The sequence below is a fragment of the Temnothorax longispinosus genome, chromosome 6, assembly GCF_030848805.1.
Source record: "Temnothorax longispinosus isolate EJ_2023e chromosome 6, Tlon_JGU_v1, whole genome shotgun sequence".
Classification (NCBI taxonomy): Eukaryota; Metazoa; Arthropoda; class Insecta; order Hymenoptera; family Formicidae; genus Temnothorax; species Temnothorax longispinosus.
In genome coordinates, this window is record NC_092363.1 from 20,997,686 (window position 1) to 21,024,637 (window position 26,952).

The following is a 26,952-nucleotide window of genomic DNA, read 5'->3' on the forward strand; positions in this document are numbered from 1 at the left end:
TTCCGGAGCGCACGCGGCATCCCTTAATAAACCGGAAGGCGGCCCGGTCGCGTCCCGCCTCGTGTGTGCGGGCGTCGCGCGCGGAGCGGAGCGGAGCGGAGTGGCGCGGCGCGCCGCGTCGCCGCGCGTCGTCTCGCGTCGCGACGCTCCCCCGCGTTGAAGCGTTCCGGTGGGGAGGTCAGGTCGGTCGAACGGGAACGGGTCGGTCGAACGATCGAAAGGCCCTGCTCCTCGGCTCAGTTGTAGCGCCGACTCCCCGGCATATACACGAGGTCGTCGCGTCGTAGTTTTTAAAGGCACACTCTGTACAAAACGTAGACACGCACGCTCTTATCTTCCGTACCTCCGCCTCGCCTCGCCTCGCCTGCGCCTTCGCCTCGCCTTCGCCTCTTCGCCTACGCCTACGCCTTCGCATCCGCCTTCGCGCCTCCGCCTCGCTACGTAGTGAGCAACAGATATTGAAAGGAAAAAAAAAAGAACAAAAAAAAAACCAGCAACGTGCACGTTTTGCCGTTTAGAAGCGAACCACCGACCTCCGTAGAAAGCGAAATGCAGCGTCCGGTCGTCGGTCACTGGAGAAAAATCCTACTGCTCGTGTATTGTTTGCCATTATTTTCATGTAAGTGAACGCGCGCGCGCGCGCTCTTTCTCTCTCTCTCTTTCTCTCGCTCTCTTTCTCTCTCTCTCTCTCCCTCCCTCCCTCCCTCGCGTCCGTTCGTCCCTCTCGATAACAAACATCGACACCCTCCCGCACCGCACGCGCGTGTCCCATGTTTTCCCCTTGCGTACCGTTTCCTCCAACCCTTTGTGGATTCCTTGTTATTGCGAGGGGTGATCGCGCGCCGGCGGCCGAGCGAACCTGACAGCGTTCGTCGGCTCGTCGTCGGGCGTCAACTCGTCCTTCGACCCGGATCACGTTCGAGAGCATCCCTCCGCTGAAGGATCCCTGAAACGCACCGACCAAATCCCGCCGATTTATGCCGATTGACTATACGATATTTTTCTTTTTTTTGGGCGACAATATTTTGATATTTATCGGACGCCATCTTTCAGCCTTCTTTCTTATTTTCAGTATTGAATTGTCTTGGCGAGTGTCTTTATTTTTTCTGTGGATGACGTCTGCTCGAGACGTTTATAAATGAAGATTAAGGTTCTGCATTAAAGAGCTTCGTATTTTTATTTTGTCCGCTAATTATACGCCTGGACGGCCTGTTGATAAAGATTCAACTTCAAATTGATCAACACGTAATTAGAGCTCGGGGAGGGCAAGCTTGGTGGGGGTTTAGAAACATCTTGCGTTGGGTTGGTCTTGTCTCTCATCGCCAGCCGCGAGATAATCGTATCTTTTTACTCTAAAGCCCGGAGCGGAGCTCCGAAACATTTTCCAAATTGTTATCACGGTAGAAGTTTAACGTATGTAATTTTTTTTTCGAATAACGTCACTAAACATTCGCTTAAAAAAAAATGGACACGATGTTTCTTCTGTTTCTCTCGTAGAAAATTGTTGTATTGTTTCAGTTGACGACACCACTGCGGAGGCTGCAGATTATTCCCCATACAATTCAGTACTCTGACAATATTACACATTTTGCACTTCATGACGTGTGACGTATGTCTCGGGTTAATTGTTCAGTGCACCCTAACGTGTTACCGCGGCGGAGAATAATTCCACGCCACATTCCATGGGACGTTTTCCGGGAGCGAAGCGACCACCGTTAACAAGTCTCGCCGTTTGTTTGATAGTACAATACTATATATTCAAATTAATCATTGCGAAAATAACATAAGTCCGGTGTATATATACGAGTTTATACAGGTATCGCGTATTTCAGAGACGCGGAGTAGAATTTAGAATGACAATATCGCAGAGCGCGGAGCATCGTACGGACTTATGTTGCTTTCAAAAAATGACCGATATTTTATATCTTCAATAAACAAGCGTCACGCTGCGGAACGTAAGCGTGGCGGAACGAATGCTCATTCATACTGATTGTTTTCAAAGACTTCAGTTGTATGTTTGATCTTAAAAAGAGTGCCACTTTCTGTGCGTCGCCCAGGAAGCTCGACTACGGAATAACGGATTACACATTACGCTATACTTCAATGTGGAATTGAATAAAAATAGAACACTTTACTTCGTGTACATGAGCTCCTATCATTCATACCACCCACGTAGAATTACTACAATGTACATTCACTATATGAATCCTCAATGGCCTCCATTTGTTTGGACACGTACAAGCGCGCACACGCACGCACACCGTTTGATACAATGCCAATACGAATATATAATGAAACTCGGAACAATCCAGCCGCCGCGGTGCGCGACTTTTTCCGTCAAACTTATTTCCGAACTATATTCGTCTTGTCGGGTATATTTTAGATCGTTCCGCGGCAATTTCTTTGGCCGTATAGATCGTTTTTGTCACGAATAGCCGTAGAATCGAACGAGCCGTCGCGTCGGTGCGATAACTCAATTCGACCTAGTTTATTCAGAACCGTAACACTATATACAAGCGTTAATACACGAATCTATTACAGATTAAAGAGCGTTATACGAACGTAAAAACTGGAAATCGATATAGCCGGCGACAATCGCAGTCGCTTTTTTGTTCGCGCGCCGCGGAGCGATACAAAGTGGCGTGTTTGTATCAGTCGCGAACGAACGATTCCATTCTAATAGCAGATCGATAATGCGTTACAGTATATAATAATGTGCACACGGTACACCCATAAGAACACTTTGTCAAACGTTTTGCTCACGGTAGAAACTTCGTACGAGTCAGTTTATACCGCGAAACTAGCGAACTATACGCTCGGCCCGACGTGGTGTGTAATGTCAAAGGAAATGCTCGACATTGCTGTTTCGCGAAATTCCGGCAGACAAAAGCTCGTGACAATAGTCTGCCGCTATCTTAATCGTTAATCGCGGAGTTCCGCCTTCTCAAAATTTCACTGCTCGCTAGTCCTCAACAATGGTTTGCTCTCGCGCGCGCGACTCGATTATTATCCGAATCTCGACAATAAGGCGGGAATAATTCCGCAATTTCATGAGATCCCCGTTCGAACCGCTGGAGTTTGACAGATGCGATTAAGAAGTTGCGGAGTTAGAAAACCTTCGCACTGATACGACATCATGAAATCAAATTAAAGTTGCCAAAATTTCCTCTTCAAATATCAGAACTTAACGTGATAAATGAGTGGAAAACAGAGAGATTTGTAGTGTTTAAATAATTCGCAATTCCTTTATTTTAAAGCGCGTAACAGCAGAAAATTATAAATATATAAAATATAACACGTAAAATAAATTTATAAAAATGTAAAGATAAAAATAATAGAAATTATAGGTGATATTCATAATCCGATGTTAAGATCGTCTTAAGTCTAATACTAGGTAGTCTCGAGATTCCATTCAGCCAACGAAATAAACGTACATCTTGAGATCGCATTTAAGACGATCGTAACACGGGAACTGGCAAAGCAGTTAAAATAACTGATTTGTAATTTTCCTTTAAATTACTCAAATTTATGCCGATGCATTTTCTGAGATTTTCCAGGGCTTTTGTCGCAATATGTAAATGATGAATTGCAATATTCAATTGATCAATTTACTTTCCTCTGCGCCCTCTTTTCAAATATATATATATATATATATATATATATATATATATATATATATATATATATATACACTTAAATGACAGACATTAATTATCAGTGTTCTAACATTAAACATAAGATCGGATTATGAATATCGCGCCAGATATGTGAAAAAAAATCAATAAACTATATTCAAGATAAAAATGTCTATATTCTCCATTGCAGTTTAATTAAATATCAAAAATTTTTAAGTCACTTATGACAGGTCTAATAAAACATTCAGGGAGAAATATATGCAAAATTGATATATTTTTAGCTTAAATTAAGTGGGCGTAAAAATGCAGGATAAAAATCGAAAATCCAATTAAATCAAAAAGGCTAATAAATCAGTTTAATTGAAACGGCTAAATTTACGACCACTTTTTCGGTTATTTGCACACTACCCGAGTTTAAAAGCCATTGTGGTAGAAACCAATTATTCGACTATTTATCGATCCAATTATATTCACCCTAATTGTACATTATCTATAAGAGAAAAGTGCCGATATTAAATATTATAAATTAAATATTCTGAAAGTTATTCTCTCGTAATACTTTCGTATCAAATATTTACATAAAAAGGATTGATTATCGTATATTATCGTACTATACTATTGTATATGACTTACAAATCAAGATATTATATTTTTTTTCTGCAGAAAAAAGTTTCAAAAAGATTTTTTAATCTTAATTATTTTTCAGCTTTAAGATGTTGAATCTCTTCTATACTAGTCGAGCAGTGATACAAGCCATACTCTTCTCGTTTTATAAAAATATGCGAGAAAAAATTGCTATAAAGAATTCTTAGTGTAAAAGTCAATTGCTCCAACGAGAAATATAGTAAGGAAAGTATCATTTTACTATATCAAAATAAAAGTACGCATTCACGGATACATATCTCTAAAATATCTCGTAAAATCATCTCTGAAATCAATCTTATATTTCCTACGATCTGTATTACACCGCTGTTCCAATCAACGCAACACCACGTAGGTACAAAAAAATCGGTCGATTCCAATCGAAAAACTCGCGACGACGTAACAACAATTGGCTGTTCGGCTTTAAACGCCTGTTGAAATATTGCAGGACAAGCGCGTAGAAAATCGCGTGGTATTAGCATTATCCGACGGCGCGATCGACCTCGAAAATAGGCCTCTTGTCTTGAAACGTCTCGAAATAATATATACCATGCGTGCGGCGGTAACGCGCGCTTTCATTCTGATCGATACAGTAACACCTCCCAGCAACAGGGCGGACTGCCACAAGTAGTTACAGTCGGCCGAAGGCCCCTCCGTTCTTCCCGGCAATAGCCGGGATTAATCCGTTCGCCGTTCGTCTCGTTGTCACGTCGATTCCAGTTCAATGGAAATCGAATGTAACACGATCGCGCCGGTCTTGACGGTGTTTAATCAAAATATCAAACGTCATTCTGACACATCTCGTTATTATTATATTTTATTTTATATAGCTTCGAATATGCATAGCAAGGTAGACAAGAGACGCGTCGCGACATTTTGTTCTATTTACGAGTCCCATGGTCAATTTTTAAAGTCGATACTTTTCAGAAATGACCAAAAAGAGGCAATAAGAGCCAGGTGCGGTAATTAGTGCGCAATGATTATATTCTCAGTCAATACATAAAATTAAAATTAGTGGATGTTTTCGACTCTTTTTTGGGCCGGGTCATCATTGATGGCGCAAAAAAGGGTCTAAACGTCCGCTAATTTTAATATTACGTATTGACTGAGAATATAAATCATTACGTACTAATTACCACGCCTGGCTCTTATTGCCTCTTTTTGTTATTTCCGATTTATTCAAGAGGAATATATACTTTATATACTTTAATTTTATACTTTTCGTTGTAAGAATGTAGAATGACAGTTTTACAGTTCTAAAGAATTCAAGAGAATGTAAGACCTTTTACAGAGAAGTTCCACGAACAGCTAGAAACGATAGGAGATCTTATTTTTCGCTGAATTTCAGATAAACTTTATTTTAATAGAATTTGGTCCCACGATTTAGAGTTACGTGCACGAAAGACACCCTATACGTGACCTTATCTAGGTTTGTGGGTTACGACGCCCCTCGAAGTTAACCCCCGACGAATGCAGTTTTAAATGAATATCACATAAACCATGGGGATATATGGGACACGTCAAATAGCAGCTTTACGGTTTTAAAAGTCTCGCTTCATTCTTTATTAAACAATAATCCTTCAGCGTATTTAAATGCTCGCAAAATATCATAGCTTTTAGTCCGTAAAACAGTAAAAATAAAAAATGTATATGCGAACGTCGATGAGAAATGAAAATATCCAGGAGTTGTTCGCAAAATTCGAATTATATCAATATAAAGTCCTGAAATATAGGAAAATATATTTTAAAAACGTATTTTGCCATTCTTTCGATCCTCGATTAAATATAAATATTGAATTTTCAGCTTTTTCCCCAACTTTTTACGAATATTTGCGACTCGCGATCGCGCGCATCTCGTCATAAAGCCCATCCTTTAATCATGCCCCTCGCGACTTTCGCGAACGCCATATGCATCCCGAATTAATACCGTTGTAGATAACGTCCAACGACGTCACGGACGCCAGAACTACACGGTGGTATATATACGAACGGTGATTTCACGATTTCCAGACGCGACACTGGCAGATCACATGAACGTGCAATTGATAGCGCCGCAGTACGTAACGCTGGGCAGTACGGCCACCATGCTCTGCAACCACACTGTCGCGGACGACTTGCTGCACAAAATAGAATTTATGAAGGGCGAGAAGAGGATATTTCAGTACATTAAGGAGCGAAATCCGCCGTATATAACACAGCACATCGACGGCGCCCAACTGGAGGTGAGCGAAACAGAAGGCCGAAATAAAAAGGCGACCTTTAAAAAATATGCCTCTCGTTAATATATCACTTTCTGCACCCCTTTTTTTGTTTACCTTCGTTGTTCCATTATTTGCTGTCATTACTTGCCATTATTTGAAGAGTGAATTATCGAGCGTACCCAACGGAATTGATAAGAGAAAATGGTAATTTGATTTCATCGATTAAACCTGGTTTATCAGCGATTCTTGACGGCTCATAAATATTTGGAGTATCGCTTTACTCTGATATACACGTGACTTTCGTTTTGACGTGTACATAATTATCTCAAAGGTATCTCGCGGTCGCGCCGTAACATGGCATGCAGGTTCGATAACACGTCTACATAAATTTGTGTCAAATTTACACGGCTCGAGACTGATGCCATCGACCTTTGCATCTCAATCTATCCGCAGTTATACATGTATATATACATATATATATACCTATATATATATAATGTCTATATCATCGCTTTAAATCTGAATGTTAAACGAATTTCTATCTTTGTAACGGAAATTGTGACTAGACAAGAGGTTGTCGAGTGTCTAGACAAGAGGTGTTAAACACATTGAATAATTACCCATATTGAAATTTTACGTTTTGCAATGCAAAATAATTTAAATTCAACATATACGCGATACCGGATTTATCCCTCGAAAACGAAGAAATATTTTAAACTTTCAGAATATATTTTTTGTTACATGTCCAACGTATAACATGGTGTAATTTTAGAATTTATTCTGATTAAGTTCATTATATATGTATTAAAAAATTATACATATATCTTGTCTCATTTTTCTGGCTTTGTCTTTATTAAGGTTTTATTTATTAAAATTCAAAATTTCAAAAGCACGTGATAACACTTTCTTTTACGTGGCGAAGTTTATGCATTAAACTATAATGTTCGTTCTTCTTTTAATTTCTTAAGTACTACTTTTCTTAAGTACTTTATGTATAACATGCGTATATCTTTATAAATATTTATTTATATTATAAACTTTTCCGTTACATCACGTACCTGATGTTTATGTAATGAAATAATGCCTCTTTTTAACCTGCCGCCTGACATTATATTACGTGTACAGGTAAAAATATACGACTTAGTCTGCATACCTGTCGCGCATGTCGGTACGGTCTAAGAAGAAAGAAGCCGTTGTAAACAAAAGTCCAAAAATAACGAGGACGCCCTCGATAGCTGAATGTCCGGAGTCCGCGCTCCTGCCTTTTGCCAATGATTAAGCGAGCAAAGCTAACGCATTTACCTAAGGCGCAGTCTTTTATGTAGCGACACAAAGCAAAGTTATTTACGTACAATATACGTGTGCCCCACCACGTGAAATATCCTACGTAATCTCCGTATCCCCCGACAATATCGAGTAGGCAACGCGTGTGTGGCAACGTAATTTCCCTCGCGAATGTGCCATGTTTTTCGATGGGAGCGCGCCGCGCATGCAGATGGGTGATGATCTATTAAAAAAAAGATAAGGTGGAAAACCAATACTTGTGCTAATCCACATGTGATACCTAACGGTCACGGGGGATGAGCGCCGGATGAGTTTGTGCCGCGCGGCTTGTATGTAGAGTCAACGCATTAATAATGAGGCTATCCGCGGCAGAAATAGAACCGTCCATTTGGCGAAAGTTTCAGGCTGCGGACGATGGGCGATTGTAAAGTGTCGAAAATACTTGGCGTCTTTTCTCCGCGACACGCCGAGAAACCTTCGTGTACTTCTCATCGGTTTCGTGTTCAAGGAAAAAAAAATCGATCGAGTTACACGACCGAATTACAGTTCTTCTTTTATAAATGTCTACCTTTTTTTAAGGACACTCTTGTCTCTTACCGTATCTCCTTTTCTGATTTTCTATTTCTGTATTTCAATTTCTGTATAAATTTGCGAAAACTCCTTCGGTCGATATTTCGAATTATTATTAATCGGAACTCTTCGTTAACAACGAACCTGCGACTGTTTCGCGCAACGTTAATTCTGCGATATCTTGAAATTATTAAATTTTCGAAAACTCCTTTAGTCGATGGCTATATTTTCGGATTATTACAATCGGAACTCTTCGTTGACAACGGAGAACTTTTGCGACTGTTTCACACAACGTTAATTCTGTGATATCTTTAAAGTTATTACAGCACGTCACGAAAGATATGTAGGTAAAGATACGCGTAACAAATGGGGCGCTGAGAAAGATTAGATCTAAGCTGCTTAATAACAAAATTGAGTTAATGTAATAAGAACCTCCAGTCACCATAATACTAGGATTTCTGAACAAACGGTAACAATGGGGAAAAAAATGACTGCGACGATAAATTGTGTTTGAGCCCTTCAAATTTCCATACCGCTAATTTAAAAAGGAGATTTTCTTTCCGTATATTTAAATATTTAAATCTTTGTCGCCCCAATATTTCGAAATAGCCATTAATCGACTGTATTTTAAAAGCGAAGATATTTTTTGTAAAATAGGTATGACCTAAATATAATAAGAGCAAAAGTGACAGAAAGCAACGATCGCGCTGAATTGTATTATCTAAAGTGTTCTGCATTTGTATTTTCAAAGCAAGTTTCTCCTTGCTCATGCACTTGATATAATTGAAATGGGGGTAGATGAAAGGAATACAAGTGACAAATCCTGGCAAAGCAAGTTGATAGAAGAACACTCTTGAATTCTCATTCAAAGATAACTCTGACGCACACTTCACTATCTCAAATTCAACGTATTTGAAAGCGGAAGAATGACACGTTTAGAAAAAATAAACATCGCGACACATAAAGGTGTTTCATTTTCTTTCGTGCAAACGTACAACTCTTCCTTGCTTAATTATTGAGCTTGAAGAGTCCGGAAGCAAGAGACGGTGTGACTGGTAAAGAACCACGCTTTAAGAGAAATTAATTTTCGCGCATACATTTTATACGCTCTTGAATTGTCCATATAGTATTTGTCACTCGTATATTACCTTTTTGAAATATAGACTGCGCCTCGATTAAAACGACGTAGTTATTTTAATTAATCACGCTGTGTGTCATAAATCGACATGTCTTTTTCAGTACTCGAAGAATGGCACGACAATCAAACTGCACAATGTGCGTTTCGAAGCTACTGGTACTTATACCTGTGAAGTCACTATGACAACACCCATTTACACTGCTGGCGCTGATCCCGTACAGATGAAAGTGATATGTGAGTGGTAGTGTCGACCTTACAAGACTAAAGAACAAACATATCTCTCTGCTAATGGCATTAGTCGTTATTGTGTTGGATTGTATTAATTTTAATGAATAGCTATTAATATACGTAAGCGTATTGGTGTATCGATCTAGCTGAAATAATCTTAATTAATTAATTTGACACTTGAAATTACACGTTGACATTTCTCGAACTGGATAAAGATTTAATAGCCAAGATTTCTCTCTCTAAATATCGATCTATGATATTAACTAGTTATTTTTTAATTTGCATCGCGCCACATCTCCGATATACTTTTTATAATTCCTTTTAGTTCCACAGAGTAAAGATCCTACGATTAGGTTCGAGAAGAGTGTATATGTGGTAGGCGAGAGCTTGGAGGTGAATTGTACGTCCTCGCCAGCACGTCCAGTTCCTTATATAACGTGGTTCATAAACGGCAAAGAGGTAAAGGATAATAAGGATTGAAATATAATTTTGATTCTAACGAGCCTGATAAAAAAAACATTCTTCCACGGTTTAACAATTTTAACAATTATAAATTAAATACATTATTTATTATTTAACACTGCGCGGACATCGTATTTTGGACTCACCCGGACACCCTGGGACTTTTGAGTGTAAAGGGTTTTTGAAAGCGTTTTGTGTTACAAAAAATCTATAAAAATTCATATATTATCTTTAAGGTTTTAAAAGTGATTTATATATATATATACACACTTACGTAGGCCGGAACTAAGTTCTTTTAGGAAGGGAAGCTGACGCAAGCGTCCCGTGAGAATCATAAATGAAAAATCGACAATGTCTTGAAAGGCCCACGGTGTCTGCGCAGTATTAAACTTATATATTTCTGATCGCTTCTTTCACGATGTACTTAAATACTTTAGCCCAATAGATTTATTATTGCATTAATAGGTTTTTTTAGATTATGTTATATAAATTATATTTTTCCCTTGTGCGTGCTTCATGTCTGAAAGCTTTTATATCTTTATGATTTTATATATAAAATCTTTTCTAATTTGCTCGGAACTACGGATATAATTACGCGCAATTAAATTCTTGAATATCTTTAGACGTTATTCCCTCGCTCGATTGCAATTTTCTGATTATTGATTTCGCCAGGTGGATATTGCTCTAGTGACTCACTATCCGCATATACATCATAAGAATCATCTGGTGTCCGCCACCGCCAAGCTGAAGGTGGAAGTTTCCGAGTTGCACGCCGGCCAAAATGGACATCTGGAAATCAGCTGTCGCGCAACGATACCCGCTTTCCCCATGAATCACGAGCAATTTGCCGATATTAAGAAAAAGGTGGTGACGGGTAAGTTTTTTTATGACGGAACGATATTAAATTCTTTTCCGCGTGTGTACGATATAGTAACAACCCCCCCTTCACCGAATATGCACGATGCTGAATTTTCGAAAATAAACAAGAGTGATCCCATAAAAATTATAGATCTAGAATTATTTTATTTAAAAAACCGACATTGTCGGAAATAAAGAAACACGCATTTTCATTGCAAAGCTGACCGCTTTCTGGGACTTTGTACCTTTTCTCTTTGCGCGTTTGCTTTCTGTAAGCCGCAGAGCTTTCTATATTTTTCTATATATTTTTTTTTTACTCTTTACTCTTATCAAAACAACAAGAGAGGGAAAAAGTCCCGATTTTTGTATCCCGTGCGACTTGTTTCAGTGCAAATCATACCAGCGCCGGATGTGACGTCTTCCGCGGCGATTCTCATACGAGAACTAACGCTACCTACGATACTGTGCATACTGAGCGCGGTGCACAAGTTCATTCCTTAATAAAAGTCAATTGCTCTAGGATAATTCGGCTGTAACATATCTAATCGTAAGGATATTAAGGCGATGAACGTATAAGATCGAACAATCACAATGTCTTCCTTCGATATATCGAAATACACGGGGGCAGCGGTTTTATTGTCTTTGCAGAAGTTTTGTAAAACTCATAGACGCGGCTTCTTCGTGCGCAAACTATTTTCGATTGTTGCTTATAAACGAGCGTCGTCTGTCTCGCGAAACATATCAATCCCATTGTAATGAGAAAAATAATGTCCGAATTATGTTCGGCATGGTGTGTCGGAAAGCTATATGTCTCTTCCTTCGATACTATTCGAATCTATTTATCGTAGAATTTATATTAAATTTTAAAAGTTATTTTTGGAAATTAAAGCAGAAAATGAAAAAAAAAGCAACGGGAAAAATAATTTTGTTCTATATGGCAAGTTCTATATATCTTCGATATGTAATGCACAATGTATATACTCGTATTGTTGAATTAGTTAACATATCTTTAAAAAAAGAACAGAGTTTATCACAGTTTAAAGATTTTATTGTTAAATATATAAAAATCCGATCTATATTAATGTTATCGAGGTATCATATGATCTATACATTAGCAACTGTAATTTATATTTTAATTTAAAGAACGATATGGTTTTCCGATACGCGTTAATATATAACATATTTCATCTAGTCTCGCCTCGCCGCTGGGGAAATACAATGTTTTTTAAGCTGGCAAATACGTTCTTGTTACTGCGCGTACATTTTTATAAAAAATTATGCAAAAAAAAATCACGACCACAAAAAAACGCTTTAATATCAATCAAATCGAGTTTAATAGATTTTTCCCTTACGGAACGATATTCTATTCTCCAATAGCAGTTTTCCATTTCTCATCGATGGATTTTTTCTCTTTTTACAAGAGAAAAATTTAAAAAATTATTTTCACATTGTTCGACTCATTAGGATCGTAATACAAATAAAAGTAATTTTGATTTAATTTGCAATAGGTGCAAAATGATCTTTTTTTTTATATATATTATATTTTACGCCCCGTTTCATGATGTTTCGTGATAACACACAGCGATGAGATCAATTTTCCGACAATAATCTAGAGAAGCGACAACTTTTCCGCGTATAATAGGACATATAGATATTAGAGCAAACGTTCACCGTAACTACATTTCACCGTAATTCGAAGCTTAGTGCTTCGTAGAAAACATACAATATATTATACACAAGAAATTCGAAGCAAGAATGGCGTAAGTTAAATACGATGACGTGTGAGATATTCAGATTTCTTCAGTGCACCTATCGAAATATCTCCGCGAACTGTCTTCTACTTACCATTATAATTAAATTATCGTTTAATTAAATTATATATAACGATATAACGAAAAGTATTGCGAGTACCACAAGAGCGATCACTTAAGCCATTTTTGTTTTCGATTCTTGGTCTATATTTCACGTGCTTATAACGAACTGGAGGATATCGATGAAACGGGATGTACGACTCACACACACACAATCAGTATTGTATTGAAACTTACTTCCGAGTATTTTGAAGTGGCAAGCTTAAAAAACACCGCGACAGCGGCTGGGCATTTAAGTAGACTATTTAGAGAACTGCGAGAAACTAGAGATAACTAGAGACACTCGAGTCAGAGTCTGATCAATAATACAATATATACCTGATTACTATTACATATATAATAAAACTAAAGTAAAGCGCGATTTCTTTGCTCTGAATTTACCGAAGTACAATCTGATCTTGTTATATCACTTATCTTCTCGTAATTCGAGGGATAATGCATTGTATTGATCTTATTGAGATCGATCGATTGACGAGACTGATGAGAACTGATCCGATCAAGCTCTGACTCAACCATCTGTAGAAGTAGCGATTACGGGCTGCTTGCGGCCAACTTTTTGGAACACTATTGGGCGCGTTATCCGTCGATACGACGTCACTTTGACGGGACTTAAAAGACTTGATGCGATATCATCACCGCTATACGGCTCCCTATACGACCAAACGCCCGGGATTACCTCTTGTCTCTGTGTATTGGCACACCTCCTCGCTTAAAAAAAATATCATAATCCTCTTTTTCGCTGTCGCGCCGGTAGCTCATGCTTGAATACTAGCAACCAGGACGCACTTTAAAACAGCCATATTGGCTGTAGCGCGAGAGTATGTTGGGTATGTTAGTGTGACTACCTAAAGCTGGCGGCGCACACTTTGGAACACTAAAAGGATTATGTCGATGAACGTTTACGCTAGAGTGAACGCGAACGATGCTTTCCGGGGGCTTTAGAGTACTAATCTAATCTTGATTCTTAGGATAATCAGAGGGAACGTATCATCGTCTCCAGTTAGACGACTAATCTAACTAAAAAAGTTTTGATAGCTTCACACAGATCGAATCTTACGTATACGTAAGTCTGTAGCTAACGACTAGGAGGTACTCACTCGCGCGATCGAATTCGGTTACAATTAAAGTATAAAGATTAAAAACGGCAGATTACTAAAATGGTAAAATTAATTGTCATAGTTAGAGGAAAGTGTTGGAAACGTTAGGGAACAAACATCGACTACGATAGGTCGTAGTGCTTTATATAGAAGTAAAGAATATATTTATGATTAATGAATTTTTATGCGTATTTCAGATTGCGCGACTATTTGCTAAAATCGAGAAGACTAATTCAATCGCGTACGTGCAAATCTCTTACATGCTTTCAAACTTGCAATAAATATACTACTTTTTAATTTTTATTGTATTTATACAACGTAAGAGCGCCAGGCTAATCGGTCGTCTTAAGCGAAGTTTGAAAGCTTAGTAAATGATATTTTAATTGAAAAGTGCCTTTTCATATTGTCCGCAATTAGGAAATATCTCAGGCAGATTTTAGTCTGCTAGGCAACGTGCTTTTGCCCGGAAAGCAAAATCGCAACCACTAAGAACTAATATAGAGAAAAAGTCGTCTTTTTTAAACAATCTCACACACTCTCTCTCTTTCTAATAAAGCTATTCTTACAATTAGTCGTTTCAGCGTTCATTCTAGCCCGACAAAAGCTCTAATTGCAAATTTTATTACGAGTCTGCTGTTTCTAGCTCTGCACCTTCCGCATATAGAATTGATTTCGAAGTTTGCGGTGGGTGGGTGGGTGGGGGGGGGGGGGAAAGGAGTGCCATGTGGAAAAGATTATATCTGGAATACTTCACACGCTAATCAATACATTCATACAGTACTTACACACGTAAGATTCTACTTTTATCTCTCGCGAGGTACATATTAATTATTATATATCTGCTCTGCCACGTGCGGTGCGCCTCGTCCAGCGGCTCCTTGGGGGAAACGTAACGATAATTTATTTATCTATCTCAAGCGTGCGGGAAAATGTATAAGAAGGTGCGCCGCTAGAGAGAGCAGGCCTGGCGTATATAAATTAGCGGAAAAACAAAAGTCGACGCGCGCGGGGGAGCGTGGCACACAGAAAATGGAGGATCCCGCAAAACCTTTACGGCGACTCGCACGCGAGCCGCGATGCTCCTCGCGGTTGTGGTCGTCCTAATACCGTATATCTGTCCGATTTCCCTGGTGACCGGCATCGAAACGACCGCGTGGGAGTCTGCGGCCGACGAGGCGGCGGCGGCGGCGGCGGCGGTGCGCATCGTCGGCGGGGAGATCACCAGCATCAAGAATTATCCTTTTATCGTATGCGTGCGACGCGCCCATCTCTCTCACGCACACACAGGCCCCTTAACCTTTCACCTTTTGAAGGGCATTGGAATTACCGGTATCCCACATCTCTGCACACCGATATATAGGCGTAGCCCATATGACCGCTCTGACGTCAAAGAGGTGGAAGCTAACGCGAAGTGTATTGTGCAAGGTCGGGGGTGGTTTTATCAACTTTTTTTTATCACAAACTTCCGTTTTATCAACTCTCCCGCGGTTGGTAAAACGCACGCAGCGAGACGCTCGGGCGATTCAACGTGAGCAGATAGAACGACTCATAAATTTTTTAAAAACATTTTTTCAGCGTTTTTTCGTAAAATCTGAAGGTGAACGGTTTGAATTTTTAAATAGCTCGAAATAAAATGTTATGACGGTGACGTTTTGAAGTGAAGTTTTGACTGACGTAGCTTGCAGTTTACGCTTCGAGTAAATTACTAAATTCACATGTAGGACCAAAACTCGCGGATCGTATATATCGGTTTTATTCAAATACGAGAGCTATTATGTCGTGCAATTTCAGCACTTCTAATTTCTCGTTTGCGCGCGATGGGTACTGACGGTATACCGATGCACTTTAAATGCTCGTGCCAATCTAACTTTGAATGCATTCGAGACAGCCGGAAATCTCAATTTTCAATAGTCAAGCGTTGCCTTGAGAAACGTTGGAAAATTGCTTTATTTAGTTGCTCTATTTAAAGTTGGTTTTAAAGGAATAAAAATAATTTGAAATTTCTATGTATATTTGATGTTTTAAAGGAATATAAATAATTTGAAATCGAGTCTGTAAAATGATACAATTTTACGACACATTTTATGATAAATTTTACATTCTTTTTTAGATTTAACAATAAATAAATATAAAAAAGATGAGTGAAAGAAAATTATTTGTAAAATTGAGATTCAAGTCGGTCTCGAACACGTCGGCACGCGTCCGAGCTAGGGAAAGGGTTAAGGCGGCAACCGACTCGACTCGGACTCGACGAATCCGAATTTTTCAAAGTCAATTCTTCTTAGGTCTCGGTGCAGCGCCGATCCTATAGCCACTGGTGCGGAGGCACTTACGTCGCCCGTAGGTTCGTCCTGTCGGCCGCCCATTGCATGGTCAGGTGCGTGTCACAAGACTGCGTTTCGCATTTTTGCGCTATGTCTGGTCGCGGAGGGGTGGTGTAGTCTCTCTCTTTCTCTCTCTCGCCGGGGCTTTAAGCACTTTGTTCGTCCCTATACGTATTCTCTCACCTCCCCAACAATCTTCAGTCCTCGATTGTACGAAAACGTTTGGACAAAGTGGTGGAATTCGGGAGATCCCTCGAATTCCATTCCGGGATTAAAGCGCTTTCGGAAATCAAGGGATGAAAAATGAGCGAGGATTATTTCGCGTGAGATTTTCGGTATAAGTCAGAACGCGCGCGTGTGGACTCTCGAAGGAAAACATTTTGTTAGCAGACTGTCAGCACGACTTTCCTCGAGCCCGATTCTCTATTTAATGTTAACTGTGATCTTTTTCATTCAATGCTATTAAGGTGTCGATCTCTCGCTTATTTGCTTATATCTCATACGTGTAAGAGTGTGTATATATAAAAGTTATTCGTTCTAAAGGCTCGCGCGCGGCCGATTATGATTAGGAAACACTGCCAGATTGTACAGCGAATTTATCTTTTCATGCTTTTCTGTGATACATTTGCTACACGAATCTGAAACAAATTGATATATATACTTGCGTTGTAACAATGTTAATTTTGATAACGTCACTTCTTTTCAAAAATGCCTTACATTAGAATTTCTAAATTTAGCACGTACGTCGTATATATATCTACGTGAATTTTATATTTAAATTTCTATTTTTTTAAATTCTATATTACTTTATGATTACAACTTGAACTTCGAAAGGAGTGCACATACAAGCATTTATTCCTTTTAAGCTGTACAAAATTACACAAGCTTAAAAAATGTTCGACTCTCTGAAAATAACGCGAAAGAATTTCAATTATCTTTCTTAGATCCTTTTCTTAAATTACTTTGCGTTGAAGTTTTAAATTAATTTCCTTTACTAAATGAGGAGTGTCGAGTGTCGAGCAAGCTCCATTTCTATTTACTGTCAAGGATATTTTATACGTCACATATTTTTGCCGCTCGCTTTTAATATTTAAAACAAATAAGATATTTAAAACGTCTTTCGCTTTTACTTGCAACTTTTCAAGAAACTGAGAAAATCGTCTCAGTTTTTGGCATATAATTAATCTTTAAACACGAAACTGTCACGTGATGTCTAAACCTTTTTAGATTTAAAGTAAGTTTTCGCGAGGTAAAGAGATCACGGAGAAAGAAATCCTTTAGTGGCTGAATTATACTTTGGTATTTCTCTAATAAAATTATCCATCTTGTCAAGCGAACCGAACGCCCTGGTAAGACATTTTAGGATTACACCACACAATACTTGAGATTAGTAGCCGTATTTAACCTCCTTGCTACTGCAGAGAATGTATGTTACGTGTTCACGAGAAAGCAAGGCTTGTGTTTGATGTAACGACGTGTCTTGTAAGATGTAAATCGCTTCCATTTGTGAGAAGCCGAACGGAGAAGTCGGCAGATTTAAATTTCCAGTAAAATCTAGTTTGGAAACGATGTTATATATATATTTCGAAAGAGTGAGTCTCTCTATAAGAGATATTTATATCTATACATTCTATAAAATATCCGTTAAATATGTCGCAAAGAGATGTGTCTGAACCAGCAATTCTGCGTAAATCCCAATTCGGTAGGCAGTTTGTGTCGCGTATGCGAAACACATACGTGAGATAATCGGGCTTATATTTTCGCTACTGAATGCAATCCCCCTTTGGATTATATACAACAACCAGCCGCGGGCGAACGGGATCGGATGGTATAAATCCAATCCGGTGTCAGTGATCGGGTGTAAGAATAACCGGCCGGTTGACAACCGGCGTAATCAATTATAGAGTGAATTTTCGACATCGTCCCTTCCGTCCCGTTCATCCCCTATACAATTGTACCTTACACATTTGTTTCCTGACTGTGAGTAGTGACTGTGCTGTCTAGCGTATATATTTCACGAGTAACGAGAAGGTTAGCGGCGCTAGATCCTAAGGCTAATGATATCTGTCGTGGTATCTATCTGTGTATCGATTAGCTGTGTACTAGCGATGAGATGTACTACTACTCGCGTGTACGTAGTTTCTGTTTTACGTGTCAAGCTCGGCCGCTCGTGATTGTACGGGGGAAAATTGGGGCGCAATCAGACGTATACGCTCTCGTTTTACACGACAAGCTACGTGAAATTTTAAAAGAAGAGTGATTTAAAGGGGACGTGACAAATTGTAAGAGAAACAGTGATTACGTTGAAACAACACTGGGGAACCCATTTTCGTTATTATTTCTCTCTTTCCCAGCCAAACATCTATTTTGTATCGATCAATTTTTATCATCTTCCATATTTCTTTAACTTTATCAAAAATTCAATTTCTTTATTTGAGACCACCGTTTCCTGCACGTATTTCGCTTATAAAGAGAAATTGCTTATATTGTCTCAAGACTTCTCTTTTAAAAAGAAACTTTTTAAGAGATTTTTTAGAAGATTTTATGGTCTCGCGAACATTATACGTTTCTATTCTTGGAATCTTTTTTTAGATATAAGTTACATATTTAACAACATGCAGAGTCATCGAACCCTACGATATCATTTAACAGGAAAAGAGTCTCTCGTTATGATATTTCGCGTTCGATTGCGTCCCACCTTTCCTTACACCGCTCCGATGTTTAGGTGGAAAAAAAAACCAAGGTGTATAATTAACTCGTCGTTGTTTAAAGACGGTCGCCCGACGGCACGTGGGCGGCGGAGAATCCACGCTACTTCTACGTGATCGCCGGCGCGACCTACGTGTATTTACCAAGCTGGGGTTCCATGCAGGTGGAATTGGTAGACAAGACATTGCCGCACGCAGAGTTTCGATTCTCGGACATGCGAAACGATATTGGATTGTTCAGGGTGATTGTTTATGCCGTGTATATAATTCTGTGTCGATAATAAAGAGAGTAAACCTTGTAAACCACCCCGCGCCCGCGCGTGGCCTTATCACTGTCATCCGTGCCCGCTTTTACAGCTGAAGAGACCCCTTTACAGGAACGCGTACGTCCAATACGTCACACTTCCGCCGGTGTACGTTACGGACATGTTCCAGATATATACGGAGGATTGCGCCGCGATTGGATGGGGTCGACACATACCTGATTCAAACGTAAGCGCAAGTTGTTACAAAGTATTTTATTCAATACGGCACACAAGCGAGGGATAATACATTCTGATGGAAGAAGCATCTTGTATTTCTTATTTATTGTATAAAATTGTCGTAAAACTGATGGACATTTTCCTTGTGACATTTTAGACTCTTAGAGAGTTTGGACGTGTTATGAAATCGCAATAGAGTTATTTTAGATTCCGCTTAAAGCGGACTCTTTCCAATATTCATTTCGTGTCAGTTATCCTATAGAAGCTCTGCTGTCACATTTTTTAAAAAAAAGGAACTTAATTAATTTAATTAATTAATTAATTAATAATTAATTCTGGAAGCATCGCAGAGTTTAATTAAGAAAATGTACGATCAACAAATAATTTATTTCTTTGGCTCATTATTAGAAAGAAAGCGGTACATATTTGCGGCACGTTCAAATTCCATTAATCTCGCCTGACAAATGTCCTATGCCGAATGTACATAAAGAAAAGCAATTATGCGCAGGTCTACCGGAAGGTGGTCGGGACTCCTGCCAGGTTTGCATATTAAATTCTATAGACGTATATGTAGAGCTTTTTTCGTGAATAATTAAATAACGACATATTTCTTTGTCTCTTTGAGGAAAATTAAAAATAGATAAACGAATAAAGTAATAAATCATATTGTTTTGTGCTAAAGACAGAAGTCACAGGAAAACGTTAATATTCTGACTTTTAGTTTCGCTCTTTTTATTATTACTTTTTGCATCTGGATTCTACAGTACGTTTATTGGATTTTTAGGGTGACAGCGGAGGACCATTGCTATGCAATGGAACGCAAGTCGGCATTGTCTCGTGGGGCGAGGGGTGCGCTCGTCCGAATACACCAGGTGTTTATTCTCGAGTGGATTTTTATCTACAATGGTTAAACAAGACTATTGTTCAAAACGGAGCTGCAAAATCCTACCAAAACATAATAACAATTATTTTCGCATCTTGTTGCCTGTATGCCTTATTAATATAACGTACTGATTGTCGTATATGTAAGACTAACGAGTAGACGTTGTAATTTTGTATTTAGCTGCAATGTATTGTTATTACGTTCACTGAATATTCTATTCTGAATAAAAAGTTACTTATTTATACATATACATATAAATTAAACATTAGATTGTGTATGCAAAATTTTAGTAATTTTAACTTATCGCAAATGCCATCTTACAAAATCTCCTGCCATTTTAAAAAAATAGATAATCTTTTTAGAATCTATTACTTAGTAGAAAAAAGAGATATAATTATAATCTATTAAGATTAATTTAAAATCCTTGCTATTATAATAACAGGAGTTATACCTTGAAAAAATATTTCTTGCCGTATTACCAATAAGGAAAATATTTTTTTAATCTACTACTCACAATCAGTGAAAGAGAGAAATTTCGTTAATATTAAAATCAATTTAGAATTATAATAAAATCAAATCAGGCTATCAATAAAAGAATAAGCCATTTGAGAAAATTACTTCTTGTCACCTCACAAAAATATCTTTTTAGAATTTATTATTTACTAGAAGAAAAAAATATATTTTTTATTTATATTATTAAAACCGATTTAAGATTCCTGCTATCAATAAGTGGAGCTATATTTAGGAAAATTATTCCTTGCCACCTTACAAAAATATCTCTTTAGAATCTATTATTTAGTGGAAAAGAGAAATTTGGTCAAATCTCAATTTAGTTGGTTAAAATCAGTTTCAGATTCCTGCTATTAATAAGAGGAAACATATACGATATTCCACCACCATTTCCTCCATTCCTCTTGATACGTATCTCGATGCAGTGGGAGGACACATGTCTCAGCACTATCCTGAGCGCCATCACTCTGCGACATTTTCAGGTTACTCATCTTTACTCTCTCTTTCATTCCCCTCGTATTTCCTTCTTCTGATCTTTTAATTTCCCTTTTCTTTTTCCTATCTCTTATTTAGCATTTTCTTATGCTTTTTCCCATTCCTCCGTTTCCTCTTTATCTTTATCTCTACGTTCTTTTATTTTTTCTTCACCTCGTCTTTCTCTCCTTCCTTCTCCCTCTCCTCCTTCTCCTTTTTCTCCGCCTCCTCCTTCTTCTTCTTCTTCCTTTTTTAGGCAATGTTGTTTTATTTATAAAGCGTGTGTGTGTGGGACTCACGCAGAATGTAACGCGCAAATAATGTTTTTATATTATTTATGCCAGAAAGTCGAAGGAGGATCCACACGAAGGACAAAGTAAATTTCCGGCAATAACGTACAACAGGTTCTGAATGCATCCTTCTTGCGGGTCGTTCTCCTCGTCTCTCGCTCAAGAATGAACAGTTATGGGTGAAAGTAATCTGGGCCTGGCTGAGCCGCGCGTGTATCCGAGTCCCAACAGTCTACAGCCTGCAGCCAAACGAATCGGTACTGTTAATATTACTGTGTTAACTACGTGTGTTCGGCGATATCGGGATGATTAAGAAATGCCATTTGTGATAACGACATTAGCGGCCAATTCAGTGTTCTTATTATCTAAAATAAATACAAAAAGGACATGAAATTCTCGCTATCACCGTTATCGCGAGTGATATAAAAAACAGATTAGTCACAAGCATTGCTAACGTTATAGGGATCTGTAGATTGCTGTAGCTTCTTTCGTATACACGGACTCGTTATAGGTAACGCGTTAAATAACGCGATAAATTATAAAATCCGTGGAAGACGCTGGATCTAAAATAAAAATCGGCGATACGCGGTTTTGCATCAAACGGGTTCCAGTGTTTATCGTGTTTAAGGTACAGTATTGTACCTAGGTAGGTATTTTCTAATTTTCAAAATACCATTGCAGATTGTCCGGCGCATTAAATATAAAACGCATCGAGGAAGTTTTAGCGCGCTACGATGTCCTTCAGCGACGTGGCATTTCTACTTACGATTTTACTTTTTGGGACTTACAATGCTCACGGTGAGTTCGCAACTTAAGTGTATACCTATTTAGGATTAATACGTATATTTTACTTCTGCAATAACGTACAATATGGCATATACTATAATATAATATTATGCATTCGGTTAGTAATTCCTGCGTTTGCATATGTTAACAAGCGAAAGTAAAAGCCGGCACGCCGCACAATGGGGACGCGACATTTTCATAAGGATCGCGAATGCATATATACAGAGTGTCTCGAAAGTAGTTTCCAGCGTTGCTTTATCTACGAGTTCTTTGATTAGTTTGGCATTTCGATTTTCCTTTATTAAGAATATATTTGGGTATGTATTTTCAGAGGTTTATTGATGGTCGCTTTAAATATAATATCTCTAATAAAAAATAAAACTTTAAAAGGACAAACTAATTAATTAATTTCATTATATTTGTTATAAAATACTTTTCAAAGTGGAAATACTAATTCTTTAACATATAATGATTTTTACGACTAATTGTATTTATCAATATAACGTGTGTGTGTTGATCACCATATATATGTATATAAAAAACTGCCAAAATTATAATTTTATATGTTCAGCTGCAATATATAATTATTACGTCTATTAAAGATCTTATTCTAACAACTTATTGTAAGTAAATACATCTATTCTTTAAGATAATTATATTAATAATATTTTCAAGTTTCTTAAATAAGGATTTTAATAAAATAACATCATTTTTTATAAACTGACATCTGATTTTATAATATTAAATCAATATATTCTGTTATAGGACTCATAAGACCGAAGCATGACAAAGTCGTTGTTTGCTATGTCGCATCCTGGGCAGCCTATAGGCAAGGAAATGGAGCATTCTCGTTAGAAAATCTCCGCCCGGAACACTGTACCCACTTAATTTACGCATTTGCTGGTTTAAACGCTTCGAACTGGACGATAAGAAGTCTCGATCCTTGGGCAGATATGGAAAAAGACGGTAATTGCAACCTCGATGTGAGATCAAGCTTACATCAAGTTTTACAGTAATTGTAAATTATCGTAGAAATTAACTAATTGTAAGAAATAAGTTATTCAAAATTATTAATGTAACAGACCAAGCGAGTTATAATAACTTAATGTTATCGTAAAGAAATGAAATAAAAAAGGAACAACTAACGTTAAATTGTCTAGAAAAGTTGCCAATTAACTAATATTGATATCAATTTTATTAGTAAGGATTCAATTAAAGTTTCATAAATGTAATTTGGAAATATCTGAATTATTTGAATGTGAATACAGGAATAGGCAACTATAAAAAAATGACAACATTCCGCAAACAAGGTCTGAAAGTATCACTCGGTATTGGCGGATGGAACGAAGGCAGCACAAATTATTCGTTGATGGCTTCGTCATCGGATCGTAGGAGGATTTTCATTGCCAGCACTGTCGAGTTTCTTAAGTGCGTTCTCTCATCGTGATATATTTATCTTAATTATTCTCCTATACGTTATCTTTCCATTATAGAAATCTTCAATTCTTGAAGCGGAGCCTTCTTTACTTAGAAAATTTGCCTTATGCAATGACTATGATCTATAATTTAATTGAACATTTACCGACAATTGAAACCTTATTTGGATCGATTATGTTTTAATCCTTTAATACCTTTTTTATTTGTATCGTGCTGTTATATTGTACTGTTGGATTTATTTCATAATTATTTTTGAAAAATTAAATTTCGTTGCGACAGAATGTACGGATTCGATGGACTGGATCTTGATTGGGAATTTCCCGGAAGTCGTGGCGGTGCTCCGTACGATAAACAGAATTTTGTTAGCCTCGTGAAGGTAAAAATATTTTATATTTTATTAGTTCTTCTGTTAACAGAGGAAATAAATCCGTTATTTATTCTGCGATAGGAATTGAAGGATGCCTTTAGGGAACACCGTCTTTCGCTAACCGCAGCTATAAGCGCCGTCAGTTCCACTATCGATATAGCGTACGATATTCCTGAAATTTCCAAATATCTCGATTACATTCATGTGATGGCGTATGATTATCACGGAGCATGGAATAAACAGGTTCTTCCAAATTCACCACTGCGAAGCAAAGATCGATTAGATGTGGTAAGAAATATGACATTTGTGTGGAAACATTAATGCATCTATGCACCAACATATACCGCAATGAAGAATTAACACTGTTATTTAGCCACTTCACATTGCGTGAAGAAATCAACAAGCAAATTATTAAAAATTTACACGTTTGTTTTTTTTTGTTTAATAAGAAAAATTTCTTAAGAGATATTCAGTTGAGGAACATTTTAAGAAACATACAGAATTAAAATAGGTACACTGTATAAATCCAATTGTGTTATTTCTACATGTCTAAAGATGACATATTTGACCGAAACTTGTTTTACATGTTGCGTGAACACGTTGAATCATATTAAATTAAAAGTCAATACGTTCAACCATGTTAAATGACGTGATTTAAAACGGCAAGAAATGTGTAAGAAGAGCTTCAGTTAAAATATCACGCTTGGATTTGCGGTGTAGAAAAGAAAAATACATACATAAAAGAAAATTTAAAAAATTCTTAAGTCAAAGTTGTTAATTTTGAAAATATTTATTTATTAAAATAAATATTATTTATTAAATATTTATTTATTATTATTATATTTTATAATCGACGTGGAATATAATACTAATGCCTATTTCTTTCTTTCCTAAATTATGAGTATAAAATGTTAGGGCAACATCGTTAATAAAAATATTCTTTATTGGTATTATATTAGTTTCATATTTATCTAGCATTTATTAGTGTTTCATATCTATACGAATATATATTATTACATAATCTGCAGCGTAGTGACATAATCGTATATCGATTGTATCTTCAACATTTAGGAACATACTATTACGTATTTGTTGCAACAAGGAGCCCCAGCCGAGAAACTAGTTTTAGGGCTGGCGATGTATGGAAGAACTTTCGTTCTTACAAGTGTACCAGAATCGCCTAAAATAAATCCAATTGGCCTGCCCAGTCTGGATATTGGATTTAAAGGCCCTTACACATCCGAAGAAGGTTTTATGGGATTCAATGAGGTATTTAGCTATATGTTTATATATTTATACTTAATCCATGACATCACTTTTTATAAATTCTGCAATTTTAGAAGTGAATAACTGTTCCAATATTTTTTTGTAACGATAATTACTCAAAACATCTTACTCAAAACATGCAGCAGATCTTCAACATGCGAAATGAGTGAATTGTACATTTCTGTACAGATTTGTGAGGCGTTGGTGTTGTATCCGCAAAATTGGACAACTGGATGGGATAACGAGAGCAGCACAGCTTATGCGATTAATAAGGACCGTGTTGTAGTTTACGATGATCGCAAAGCCATGATGGCCAAGGTATTTCTTCTATATTTTTCGTGAAAAAGTAGTCTCTTACTGAACCGATTTTCTTCCCGATTACACGTTTCCAGAGAGGGATGTATACGAATCTCATATATAATTTATAATTATAATATATTATTATTTATATATTTATACACATTGTATATTATATACATATATGTGTTATATACATATTAATGATTTATAACTAATAATAATAGTATAATATAATTAATAAGTCTTTTAAGTTTTGGGTGTGTTAAACTTTTATATAGTCGTTTAGAATATATTTCTTCAATAATATTTGGCAATTCTTTAAAATTATATAAAATATATCGAGATAAATTACTTTCTTAACATTGTGTCTAGTTTTGCTGTAGAAATGTTTTGAGAAATTTACATATATACATATAACAGCTTACTTGCACTTTGTGCTGTTCCACTTTTGATCGCGCGAGCTTGGGTGTCTGAAAAAATATCAATTAATTCTTATGCTAATGAATGTTACTCTTTTAGGTGGAATACGTAAAGAGGAAGAAACTGGCGGGTGTTATGGTATGGAGCATCGACACGGACGACTTCCGAGGAAAATGCACATCGCTGCACAGTGACATGACTTTGCTCGATGGACGTGATTATCCCCTAATGAAATCCATTAACGCAGCTTTGGCAAATAACACGATACCATTCGAGGGAAACCAACAACCGGGCTCGTCGTCCGTGCAATTCCTTTCAAATATTGCGTTTGCGCTATCCATCGCAATGATTTACCTTTCTCGTTGATCTTTCTAACTCTATAAATCAACGAACGTAATTGATAAGTAATATTTGGAATAATATATTGATGGCAATTAATAACTGACAAAAAGCGTTAGAACGTGCTTAACGCTCGCTCGTTCGCAGATTGTTCCTTTTGTCGATATTTAGATTATAACAATGTAATATTAATTTACGATATAAAATTTATATATGTGGATTATATGTGCGTGTTATATGCGAATAAAAAGAAATTATGTTTATGTGTTAGTGAAAAATACATTATATATGAAATATCAAGGGACACAGTATAGTGTCTCCCGCCAAGTGTACGTGCAACAGCGAGGCAGACCGTGTATATATCTATACGAGCTGACTAG

At 37.3% G+C, this 26,952-nt stretch overlaps 2 protein-coding genes across 10 annotated transcripts; both read left to right on the plus strand.

The window, feature by feature from the left end:
* LOC139815496 (uncharacterized) lies at positions 1-19,321 on the plus strand. The gene is made up of 6 exons (XM_071782456.1): positions 1-619; positions 6,288-6,499; positions 9,572-9,704; positions 10,024-10,157; positions 10,833-11,034; positions 11,407-19,321. The coding sequence occupies exons 1-6, from the start codon at positions 550-552 to the stop codon at positions 11,517-11,519; spliced, it is 864 nt and encodes a 287-aa protein (XP_071638557.1). The 5' UTR covers positions 1-549; the 3' UTR covers positions 11,520-19,321.
* LOC139815495 (probable chitinase 2) lies at positions 14,727-26,835 on the plus strand. 9 transcript variants are annotated; one of them, XM_071782453.1, is made up of 14 exons: positions 14,727-19,510; positions 19,909-20,040; positions 20,285-20,372; positions 21,231-21,375; positions 21,712-21,914; positions 22,339-22,760; positions 23,015-23,066; positions 23,209-23,409; positions 23,712-23,871; positions 24,160-24,256; positions 24,329-24,535; positions 25,319-25,516; positions 25,703-25,831; positions 26,333-26,835. In XM_071782453.1, exons 8-14 carry the CDS (start codon positions 23,397-23,399, stop codon positions 26,597-26,599), a joined length of 1,071 nt encoding a protein of 356 aa, XP_071638554.1. In that variant the 5' UTR covers positions 14,727-19,510; positions 19,909-20,040; positions 20,285-20,372; positions 21,231-21,375; positions 21,712-21,914; positions 22,339-22,760; positions 23,015-23,066; positions 23,209-23,396; the 3' UTR covers positions 26,600-26,835. The 9 variants fall into 9 exon arrangements, with proteins under 9 accessions (XP_071638554.1, XP_071638548.1, XP_071638549.1 ...); XM_071782447.1 differs by lacking the exon at positions 23,015-23,066 and having other exon boundaries at positions 20,285-20,487; positions 22,339-22,455; XM_071782448.1 differs by lacking the exon at positions 23,015-23,066 and having other exon boundaries at positions 21,217-21,375; positions 22,339-22,455.
* Positions 26,836-26,952: the final 117 nt, after the last annotated feature.

Coding starts and splice junctions, on each gene's coding strand:
- LOC139815495 (XM_071782447.1), top strand. CDS start 22,392: ATGTCCTTCAGCGACGTGGCATTTCTACTTACGATTTTACTTTTTGGG. Junction 24,536..25,318: donor GCAAAGATCGATTAGATGTG/GTAAGAAATATG, acceptor TTCAACATTTAG/GAACATACTATTACGTATTT. Junction 25,517..25,702: donor GTTTTATGGGATTCAATGAG/GTATTTAGCTAT, acceptor ATTTCTGTACAG/ATTTGTGAGGCGTTGGTGTT.
- LOC139815496 (XM_071782456.1), top strand. CDS start 550: ATGCAGCGTCCGGTCGTCGGTCACTGGAGAAAAATCCTACTGCTCGTG. Junction 620..6,287: donor TTGTTTGCCATTATTTTCAT/GTAAGTGAACGC, acceptor CACGATTTCCAG/ACGCGACACTGGCAGATCAC. Junction 9,705..10,023: donor CGTACAGATGAAAGTGATAT/GTGAGTGGTAGT, acceptor AATTCCTTTTAG/TTCCACAGAGTAAAGATCCT.